Below are 12,244 nucleotides of genomic sequence, written 5' to 3'. Positions count from 1 at the left end.
AATGAGAGGGAATAGAGAGTTAGTAGTCATGGGGAAAATGAAGGGAAAAAAAAAGGGTTTAGGGTTTAGGGCCTTTGGGCAATTGGGGTTTGGCCAAATTGAGGTTATCTCGAGCCATTTAATAATCGGAACCGCCTATGTTTTAGGAAATCATTCAAAGATCATTCATGCAAAAAATCATTCAAATCGAAAATTGTTTAGTCATTTGATTAGTAGTAAAATTATTTAAAGATATTTATTTTTTTGCATTGTTTAGATGACCAAACAATTATCAATTTGGCTAATTTTTTGCGATGATGATCCTTAAAGAGAGACCTAAAAAAATGAACATTTCGATCATTGAGATAAAATGGAGAGTGGATCCCACTAAGATCGGTAATTGGTATTACCCACCATAACTTTATACCTATAAACTATAATTGGAATTCTACACTATAACCTTATACGGTTATACCTTAAAAATTAACCATATACTATAATAATTTTAGTGTATAAATTATAAATTATAATTTTGGACTTTTAGTAATATTTTTACAATATAGAAACTATAAATTATATAAAATATAAACTAGTATTAGAATTTTTTGCAATGATATACCATATACTAAATTACTGATATTACCATATTATACCATACTATACCATATTATACCATGAAATATATACCAAGTTACCAACTATGAGTCTATGAATTATAAATTTATAGTATTAGACTATTAGGCTATTAGCCAATTAAGCCTATTAGGGGATAGAAATTAGTAATTTAGTATGAGATATCATATAAATATACTATATAGGGTTTATAATTTAGTATAATATTAGGGTTTAGGGTATTTTTAATTAGTTTTTATTTAGAAATGTATAATATAAATTAAAAAAACATTTATGTTATTAAGTTATAGGGTTGAGGGTTTATAAATTCGTATATATTTTATATAAATTATAGAAATTTAGAAATGTATTATATAAAATTATAAATTATATAGAAAGGTATTTAGTATTTTACTATTTAATATTTTTTATTTAGAGTATACCGATATAGTATAGAAATGTATAAAAATGAATTATTTTAAGGGATAATTAGACTTAAGTCCTTTAAAAAAATAATTTTTAGAATGAGACCGGGGGTGTTTTAAAATTTATAAGAAAATCTTTTTAATTCATAATAATTTATAATAAAATCCTTTTAATTTATAATAAAATCTTTTTAATTCATAATAAACTCCTTCCCTGATTTGAAGGGTATTTCCCCTTCTAGGGTGTAGAGTGAACTTTGTAGAGGCTGCATGTTAGGTTTTAACTCTGAGATTTTGGGCGAAGCCCAAAATCTTGAAATTAAAACTTAACATAAAGCCGTCAAAGAAGAAAATTAAAAGGACTTAATTAAAAACCCTAAATCACTACCAGTCTTAGTCTAAGAAAGACTTATAAAATGAACTAAACTCTAAGTCTCCCATATTTTAATTATATTTTTTTAATATACGATCGATAGCGATATACAATCGGTACCGAGCTTTGTGGACCAGTACCATTGCCGAACTCATCGATATCAGTATGAAAACCTGAGTGTCGGTATCGGTTACCAACTAGTTCGATATTTTTCGGAATCAAAAACGGTACAGCGTCAGTATTTTTCGATATTTCGATAATTAAACACAACCCTACTATTTTGTCATGCAGCTTTTATCAAATATGTAAACAAATAGTAAGAATGCAACAAATCAAGACTTTCCATAAAGTGCAGAGATGTATCTCATCTAAAGAAAAAAAAAAGATTAAACCAAAACATAAGAGTTTCTCACTTTAAGGCTTCCTTCGAGTACATTGTACAATCATCTGAACATGAATGAGATACTTTCGCTGCCAATTGCTGAGTTTTTAGCCTAATCCTGATTGAGATACTTTTGCTCATCACGTATCGTCTATGAATGCGATACTCCGGTGATTTTCAGCCTATTCACAATTTTTAACTGGTGGCTCAGAGAATTTTGAAGAGTACCCAAGTAAGCTGTATGAAAATTCCAATATTACTCTTCCAAAGTGAGGTCAGGTGAGGCCAAAATACATTATCAACAATATTGAAGGAATTGCTGACTTGGATCAACTTGGTGTAAGGTATTATAAACTATAGAGAGACTAAAGTAAAGAAAAAGGTGGAAGAACTACATCAACTAAAAATGAAAATATCTCCTAACATGATCAAAAAATCAGAACGACTACCAGTTTGCAACTCTGGAAAAAGGGTTTCCTCATGCAAACACAAACTGGAACCTTCGCTCTCGGCATATGATCGTATTTGAACTGCTCAAAAAGTGGCATCAGCTTAAGGATCAAAATCTTTCCACAAAGTAACCTTGGCATTCTTCCTGATTACTACTGGAGTCAGTCAAGCCCCTCAGTGTTTAAAAAGAAACTGTTCAAATATGGCATCGGCTTCTCTCATTGTATCTCGAAAAGTTTCTTCAATTTCACGACCAGCTTCCACTCGTCAATTGACAACTCTTCCTGAATATTTAAAATTACAATTAAGAGCTATAGTTGGCATTGTACAAAAAGTAAATTGTACCTGAAATTTAAGCTTACCCGATAATTGGCTTTTAGTATGTCAATTGAACTCCTTGAAATATGGCTGACAAGTTCGTCTTCAATTTCAAAATGCCTACCAAACATCTTTTGCTGCTCATCAGGATTCGTCCCAACTATCTGCAAAAACACAAGAAAAAGACAGCAATAAGCACTACTACAGTTAAGTTTGAAGGATAATTTTTTGGTAACTAAAATAATAAATTAATCAAAAGAAGACCAGGGCAAATCCCAAACAAAGTCCAAACAGACTAAAAAGCCCACAGCAGAGCCAGAAAACAAGCAAAAAGGAGCCCAGCCCAAACAAGGCTCCAAAGACAAAAAAACAAATCAGATAAAACAGAGATCACAAGCAAATCCTCTCTAAATTTAAGATCACAACTGCATACTAAATACAATCCTCTCTAAACAAAGCACACTAAATACAAGATCACAACTACAATAACAAGCCAATCCAGTCTTGTAGCACAATATCAGCTAGCCGCCAACACCAAGGGAAACAATAGCAAGAAAAGAGGAAGAATGGTGAGAACCAAGGCCAAAAGAGCACCAAAAAGTAAACTCCAAGTAATCATCTAATAGCAGTTGATAACAGCAAACTGAAGAGGAAAAAACCTCAAAACAGAGACAGTGCTGCAAGAACATGCCAAACCAGACTCAAAGACTGCAAATATATGACAACCAACTAGTCATCAACGCCAAGGGAATTCAGAAGCAGACAGGAACCACGATCACCAAGAAAAGGCAAGATGAGCGAAGGAAAAATACTAAAACAACTAAAAAATAGTAAAAACCAAGGCCAGTAATGCAGAAACAGCTCCAAGAAGATAAAACAGCACTTCATGAGGTAGATTCCACTAGGATTTGATTATCAAATTTGCAGGGAAGTACTTAAACCTCAATGAACTCAAACGACCCCTAGTCCCTGGTGGTAGTTATTAGTTATTACAGACCTAAGGATAGGGGGGTTTTTACTGATGCCTGAAAGTTCTATTATTTATTTTCCCTCCAAATGGCATATACAGCTGCTGAAAAACAAAGTTACTTAACAACGTTTCACAAGAGTTTCCACTTTCAGTGAGCTGCAGCCCAATCAATGAGCCATGGCCGTGAAGTGTAAAGTTTCCAATTACTAAAATTCTAACATAAATGACTCCTGAACCGACAAAAAATTATATTGCAAAGACAAAATGCGAGCAGTTCACTTATGAAAACACCTAATAACAGCACTTACACTTATATAATGATAATAGAGATGAATGACATTTTGCTCCCTCGACTATTGCACTTGTATCTGTTTGCTCCTCAGACTTCTAATTTGGAAATTTAAGGTACTTAACTTTTTCAATTTTGCCAATTGAGGTAATTTCACCAATTTACTTGGTAAATTGATACAAGTGATGGGCACATGACTACCATTTTTCCCTCAATAAGGACTCTTCGTGATGGGGATTTGACTTTGTGTAAACGAAGCTTTGGATGGAAAGCAAGTAAATTCACAGAATTACCTCAATTAGCAAAATTGAAAGTCAAGCACCTTAATTTTCCAAATTGGAAGTCTGGGGAGCAAATTGATACAAGTGCAATAGTCTGGAAAGCAAAATGGCATTTATCTCAATGATAATATAGAAAAGTATCAATTTGTTTCTTTCTTTGTCATTACACATACAAAATAGCATTGGTCTATTGAAAACCTAAACTTCTACAAGCCACTATATCATATATATAAAACCCTATAATTCTTGACAGGACAATTCATAGTTCACGCATGACAAGAACAACAGCAGCAACAAAAAGAACATTAAAGGTTGCAGAAATGCACTATCAACTAATATTGACACATGTATATATATATATATACATGTCAAAGGTTATCATACCTTAATGGCTACCCTCAGCCCCTTCTTTGCTACATCAACAGGTTTGTGGTTATTTTCGATGGATGCAATGCGCCCAATAGTAATAAAATCCCTCTGAGGAATACAAATTGGAGTCCCAACCTGTACAAAGAGCACTTAATATAAAGATAGCTGGATATAATTAACAAATATTTAATTGATCTTATAATATAACCCTTTCAAACTCCAATTAAGTCCCTGGGGATCATCTAGACCCCAGAACACAGTACACATGCTTTGAAAGGTGAAGGATAATAGGAGTGGAACTTACTCAAATTAAATTAAAATTAAAATTTAAAAGAAAAACTTGCAAACTATGATTACACATGATTTAAGAACTATTATTCATAAAATCAAGGAAAAAACATCAGGAAAACTGAAAGCTAGCTTGGAAAACATTAAAAATAATTTGCCACCATTTAGGGATGAACTTTTATTGCCACACAACATGGAAGGTGTACAGAAGATAGTGCCGTATTATCTTGGAAGATAAAAGACAATTTATAACACAAACTAAAAGTCAAATGACTGTTAAAAGTCTATATAATAAAACAACACATGTTGCACATGACAGGTGTCAATTAAGAGTTTTCCCACTTAAGAGTTAAGATCCTTAGCAGCTCCAAATAATGAAAAGCATCCGAGCAACCTTGACAGGTGCCAGAGGAACATTAGCAGCTTTTAGCACAATTGTTTCCACTGACTTAATGCATTGCGTGAAAATTACAGATTACCCTTCTACTTAGGGCAATTTTTAACATTCAGTCTCAGCTCAATAATTATTGCCTGATTTTTCAACTGTAAAGCTAAGCTACGGTGCAAGTTCTGTGAAAAAAAAAATCAAGAAAAAATAAAAAGAGGCAAAAATAAACAATACAAGATGGTAAGAAATTAACTACACAATCAAAGATCATATTAAGTAGGAACTAGGTGAAACTAGAAACTACATTGAGAATGAAAACATTAGGTTCATCCACACCTATACACGCATGCCATGAAAAACCTCAAACCTCACACGCATTATATCCAGTGAAAATGAACAAAGTTAATCAAATGAAGTGTATATAATAGTACCTTAGCAATGCCTTCAAGAACATCAACCCCCAAGACAATTGGATCCTTCTTGTTGAAAACACAGTTAGGTAAAATCTTGAGCACACAGGGAAAGACAGCTTCATCAGCAGATTCCTTCTTCTTTTCCTCCTTGATAGTGTCCATATAGGCCTTAAATTGATCGAACAAGTGATAGATAATATCAGCCATAAAAATCTTCACACCCAAGTCATCTGCAAGTTCCCGGGCCTCTGGTGTCACTTTGACATCAAATGCCAAGATGGTAGCATACTCTTTTTTCTTTTCAAGCATTACACTGGCCTTCATGACATCCTTTTTATGTACAGGGCCTATACTAATACCACTAACAGGAATCTTAACTGCCTCGCTTTTCAAAAACTCTAGCAATGCTTCCAAGGAGCCTAGAGTTGATGCTTGAACGCAGACTCCCTCACCAGTCTTGTCAATCCTGCTCATGACTGACTTCATATCTTCCATAGCTACTTCCTTGACCTCTTCCAAGTCATCATGAGGTCCTACCACATGTAGTGCAGTGCCAGCAATAGCATGTTCAAGACCCTGCAAAAAATAAACACCACAAATTAAGAAAATCTCACAACAGATGCCCACTCACAAGTATCTTACAATAAGTAGACGTGGATTCTCCTTTACTTCAACCTAGACTTACCTGTGCTGTGATCTTGATACCCTGGGCAGCCTTGATTTCACTATGATGCAGATACGATCCCTGAAATCAAGAACTATAGAATCATAATCTGATGCAAGGGAAAACTTGCACTGTCTCAGACATAGTTCATACAAGGCATGAGAAAAAAAAAATGTCACTCTAGCAGCTAATCTAGTTGAGATAACAAATGATTTTGCAAAAGATAATCAGTCAATAAAGCTGTTAAAATAGGTAATTTATAAATTTAAAAAAAAAAAAAAAAAGAGATTGAAGGTGTAGCTATACACTCAACATCATTAGAAGCTCAAACTTGGTACTGAAAACCATTTAAGAAAGCAACATGCAACGCTGTTGATGGAAGAAAAAAAAAATGTGAATGAAAGATCCCACTGAATTGAATTTGGTCCATGAAAAGATATCAAATATTTTATAAAGACAGGCTAATTGTGTAGTTCAATATGTTTCCTACTGTTTCTCAACTGAAAAACAGATAAGCCTCCAAACTACACATGATTGCTACAAAAATCATTTTTTTCTAACGTACAATTATCTAAAAAGTTGTAAAAAAAGATTGAAAAGGAAAAAACAAAAGAAACGTACCAAATATGCATATCTAATCTCTGACACAAAAAAAATGATGCAATGCTTTTAATCGAAGTGAAAGTCCTAAACAATACAATCCTGCGGCCACTAAATCATGAAAGGACTCCACCATATAGTCAGAAATTTTTACATGAACCTGAAACTAAGCATTGTTGCTGTTTTGTGGAGGGGAAAAGGCAACTGTTCTGTGTAAATGGACCGTGATGTAGATTTTTTTGGGTTGTTTTGATGGATTCATTGTGGGCTATGGTCAGACTTTGGCATCTTTGTGGACTTCAGTTTCCACTGAGTTTCCAAAAATTCCACTTTTCTTTATTTTTGCGGATTGGTTGGCTGCCTCTCTCTCTCTCTCTCTCTCTCTCTCTCTCTCTCTCTCTCTCTCTCTCTCTCTCTCTCTCTCTCTCTCTCTTATTATATCTGAAGTTCTGACATGAGAGCAGCAGGAGAATTATTAACCTACTCATCAACAAAGTGCACCAAAAATGTATAAAATTTTCTAAAATTTGAGGATCAGCTTGATGGTCTAATCTTACAGATTTTTCTCCTAATGTTTTGCCTTTTTCTGATCTCACCATAACATCCAGCAGCACCTTCTGTTTAGCTTTGTATTATCCTATAGAAAAGTGCAGTCACTCATTTGTGCCTATTTTTCAACAGCCGTTAGATCCAATCCAACAGCAGCAATGTTAAAGAATTTATTTAACATTGCAGCTTTGGATTGAATCCAACAACTTCTGAATGATAAGCACACAATGGCGCCTATTTTTAAGTGCCCAGGTGAACGCATTTCACAAAAAGTGGACAATGAATCTCCTTAAAAATTTAAAAAACAAAAATAGAGATTTATTTTAATGTGCATGTAGCATTTTACGCAATACAGATGATGCTGAACTACCTATTTTTCAGTGAACATTCACTAGAAGTTTAACAGATTTCAATCTCCTACCAAATCACTACAAAGCTAAAGGCAAATAAAAAATAAATAGTAAAAAAGAGTTAAAAACAAAAAGAAAGAAAAACTTACCTTCACACGAAGTTCTTTCATCGGATGTGGTGTCAATAAAGCTCGAATAGTTGTAACAATAGGTCCCTAAAAATACATAACATCAATAATCTCTAAGATTCTAAACATGTTGACAATAATCATTGGTAAGAGTGTCTAAAAAATAATAATGGAAATTGCTTGCAAAAATTAAAACAGTAGCACTTCCTAAACTGTCCGGTAAAAAGGTTTTGGATGCTTGCCTGCATGCCGCAAACAACTATTTGATCTCCTTCATGAAGCACACCATTAACCAATACAACATCAATTGTTGTCCCAAGGCCTTCAATAACCTTGACCTCCAACACTGTACACTGGTGCACAAGATCAGCCCCCTATCAGATAACTCACATTTCAACTGTTACACCTTCACAGAACTGAAAACAAGGTGAAAAGAAATCAAACCTGCACTTCATTGATGAATGTAAGTTTCTCAACCATAGTTTTTTGGGTCCACTGAACCAATAGTAATAGCAAATCTGGAATCCCTTCACCACTGCAATATTCATACCCAAATAATCAAGATATAGCCAAAAGGTAATCACTAAAATAACCGTCACAGTAAAGGCCAAAAAAACAAGATAAGGCCCAGAGCCCACAAGCCATACCTAATGGCACTTGTAGGTATAATACTGTATGTTTCCCCCATTTCTTTATTCTTATAATACAACTCAGTATTTAACCCCTGCTCCTTGAATTCAGTGATAATCTGGCAACCCATAATAAAATTGAATATTTAAGCAGGAAAGTCAAATCAAATAAATCGAAATAAAAGAACAAGATTGGAATGCACAAGACCTGTACAACCCTCATATTGAACTCATTTACTACATCCTTTGATTGTTGCTTCATTGCCTTCACAATTGGTGCGTTGCGGCAGGTTTTCCACCCATAGAGTCTGTCCACCTAAATTGGATATTCAAAAAAGCAATATTAAACATTGATGAGAAGACACTAGAAGGGATCTGGAGGGTGGATTTGATCATTAACCTCACCTTATTCAATGCAACAATAAATTCTGTATTCCTCATTTTCAAAAGGTCGATCGACTCTCTTGTTTGAGGCTCTAAGCCATGCATAATGTCAACAACCAAAATTGCAATATCACATAAACCTGAACCCCGTGACCGTAAATTAGAGAATGACTCATGCCCAGGGGTATCAATGACCAATAGACCTGGGACCTTCAGCTTCGCATCAGCTTTTAGTTCCTTAGTTCTCTCACGGATGTTCTCTGCAGGAAAATACGTTGCACCGATCTGTTGGGTAATACCGCCAGCCTCACCTTCCTGAACATTTGTGCCTCGGATACAATCTAGCAGCTTAGTTTTACCAGTATCAACATGACCCATAATGCAGCAAATAGGGGAACGAAGGTTATCTTCACTCTCTTTAGGGGCAGCATCTGAACTTGGTGCTTCTTTTTTAACAGCAGTATCTTTCTTCCTACTTCTGTCAACTTCAACCTCGAGTTGTTTTTTCTTATTCTCTGCATCCTGTGATTTTATTGGTTGAGAAGGAACCGTTTTCGAGGCAGCAATTGCTGGCTTGGCACCTGCACTCTTTATGCCTTTTTTCACAACAGGTTCAGGCTCAGAGTCAATCTCTTCATCAGAAAATCCACGTTTAAGAGAAAGATTAACAACAGCATCATCCCAGCTCTTCGTATCCCATTCATCATCATCCTCTTCTTCTTCTTCTTCTTCTTCCTCTTCTTCTTCTTCTTCCTCTTCTTCTTCCATTCCATTTTCTTTAACAGATTCAGCAACTTCAGATTTTTCCTCGAGATCCATTGAGTCCACCTCTTCAACCTTCTCAAATTCCAATGAATCCAGCTCAGGCACACTGTCTTGCTGGTTTTCCTCTTCTATGTTTTCCACTGGCTTTGCAGGAGCCGCACCATTTGCATAATTGGGTGCTGGTTTTGACTTCTTTTTCTGATACAAGGGTTTTTTAGCCCGTTTCTCATTGTCTGTGCTAGGGAGAGGCAAACCTGCTGCTGCATTAGCTGCATTAGCAAGTATCTGGTTTCTCATTGCCTCCAGCCGGCGGGCTTCTTCTTTTTGCTTTGCACTTAAAAGCTTTCCTTCCTGTCTCTTCTTTTGCAGCTTCTCTTTTTCCCTTTCCTTTTTCTTACGCCTAGCCTCCTCCTTTTGCCTCTCAAGTTCTTCTTGCCTAAGCCTCTCCTCTTCTTCTTTCCTCTGTTTCTCCTCATCTTCCCTTTTCTTCCTCTCTTCCTGTTCCTTTCGCCTAGCAATGGCCTCTTGCATCTCCCTAACATGCTTTGGCACTTTCTTGTCTGCTGCTTTACCTTTCACTTCATTCTTCTTGGGTTCTGTCAGCGGTTCAGTTTTCGTTTCTTCTTGTTTTTCATCCTTAACACCCACAGAAGCAGTAGCAGCCCCTGCTGCTGCTGCAGCTGCTGCCTTCTTCTCCTTTTCCTTCTCCTTTTTCTTTTTCTTCTTCTTCGCTGCAGCAGACTCCACAGTCTCTTCTTCACCTTCCTTTTCACCCAAGCCATCGACTGGAGCAACTGTATCAGGTTGAACCTCAACTTTCTCCTCTTGTATAGGAGGAGGAGCAGGTTTCGATATAGAGGACCCCTCACCTAGCTCAGCAAGAATCTTATCCAAATCATCTTCTTCTTGAGCAGTCCTTCCACTCTTCTTCTTCTTTTTCTTACTTTTTGAAGTTTCTGGAACCTCTTTACTCTTGTTAAGTTTAGAATCATCAGCTTCAATCTTACTAGTTCCCGTAGTTGGTTGTTCGGGTTCAACTACAGCTGTATCTTCACCCCCAACCCCAGCTTCTTCACTCAATGCAGTAAAGATAATGTTACCTTTCTTTTTTGAAGACTTCTTCTTACCTGTGAATGCAATCACAGATGCATCTTCATCCTCAAATGTGTCATCACCAACTCTAGTTGGTTCGGATACTGAAGAATCTTCATCATTTCCCTCATCCAGCAATGCTGCGCTAAAAGCATTACCACCACCCTTCTTTGAAGCCTTCGATGACTTCTTTTTCTTACCAGAGAAAGTAATCTGAGGAACATCATCATCCTCATCCTTATTCTCATCCACATCATCAAGGTCAACAAAGCTGGCAGCTGCAAACACACTCCCACTCTCCTTTCCATCCTTGGATGGCTTCTTGTTCCCCGTAAAAGCAATTACAGGCTCATTGTCATTCTCATTATCATCAGTTACTTTATTCTTATCTGCAAAATTAGCATCAACCTCGCCATCAGTATCGTCTTCATCACCAATGACATCAAAAGCGGACCCTGTAAACAAACTACCACCAGTTTTCTTAGAAGACTTAGAAGGCTTCTTCTTGCCCAAAAAGCTCACCACCGGAGCATCCTCCTCATCATCACTTGGAACCTCATCACCTGTTAACCCAGACTGCTCATCATCCTCAAGCAACCCAAAACTCGACGAGCTAAACACACTATTCCCACCACTCTTCTTCGACTTTCCCTTCTTCTTTCCAGCGAAAACAACCTGGGGAATCTCATCTTCCTTTTCCACACCATCTTCGTCGTCATCATCCATGCTCCGTGAAGCTTTTGAATTACCCTTTTTGCCCTTCTTCCCTGTTACAGCAACCTTCTCTTCCTGAACTGAAGGCTCCTCGGACAGCTCGGTTCCGATGGAGTACTCGTCGTCTTCAATAACCACGGCCTTCTTCTTCGATTTCGCACCCGCAGGTTGCGGGTTCTCATCGTCCCGAGCAGTCGGCTTCTTCCGACCCATCGAGGTTTCGACAAATTATTATCTGCTGGTACAATTGAAACGTAGCCTCTCCAAAACTCCTAATTGCGAAATCAATAATAACAATCAAGAGAGAGATACAAACACGTATATGTATTTATTTATCGTATATTTCAGAAGCTAAAGAATTAGATCTATATTAACAAAATCAGAAAGTAGTAAACACAAGAATCATTGCACAAATGTGAAAAAGAATCTGATCCTTGAACAAGCACATATATATATACAGAGAGAGAGAGAGCTTACTTGGGGCGACGGAGAGAAAGCAGAAGAAAATGACAGGGTTCGAATTGGATTGGAATAAGACTGAGGAAGAGACACTGAGAGAGAGAGAGAGAGAGAGAGTTCATATAATAAACGTACTCTCTTTTGAGCTATTAGGGTTCCGTAGGCTGGATTTCAAAGAAAGCCCACAACCGCCTTTGTATAATTTTCTAAGCCCTTGGGCCTATTGTCCAAATTGTCAGCACCACATATCATATTAGATTTTTTTACAAATCACCCACTTGGATTATGCCCTAATTTATAAATTACCACCTAAATTAAAGATTGTAACAAATTGACACCTGAATTAAAAAAAATTTGCAATGTCACGCCTCCG

At 36.4% G+C, this 12,244-nt stretch overlaps 1 protein-coding gene across 1 annotated transcript; it reads right to left on the bottom strand.

The window, feature by feature from the left end:
• Positions 1–2,013: 2,013 nt before the first annotated feature.
• LOC147277742 (eukaryotic translation initiation factor 2 (eIF-2) family protein) lies at positions 2,014–12,024 on the bottom strand. Its single transcript, XM_086253400.1, has 12 exons — positions 11,890–12,024; positions 8,863–11,684; positions 8,666–8,773; positions 8,476–8,576; positions 8,273–8,363; positions 8,071–8,181; positions 7,850–7,915; positions 6,223–6,282; positions 5,556–6,113; positions 4,464–4,583; positions 2,584–2,703; positions 2,014–2,505 (listed from the first exon to the last, which is right to left on the bottom strand). Exons 2-12 carry the CDS (start codon positions 11,623–11,625, stop codon positions 2,440–2,442), a joined length of 4,164 nt encoding a protein of 1,387 aa, XP_086109526.1. The 5' UTR covers positions 11,626–11,684; positions 11,890–12,024; the 3' UTR covers positions 2,014–2,439.
• Positions 12,025–12,244: the final 220 nt, after the last annotated feature.

Source organism: Dryas octopetala, chromosome 8 (assembly GCF_963921425.1).
Source record: "Dryas octopetala chromosome 8, drDryOcto1.1, whole genome shotgun sequence".
Lineage (NCBI taxonomy): Eukaryota > Viridiplantae > Streptophyta > Magnoliopsida > Rosales > Rosaceae > Dryas > Dryas octopetala.
The sequence above is the reverse complement of the archived record's forward strand: the minus strand, read 5'-3'. Positions and strand labels throughout refer to the sequence as shown.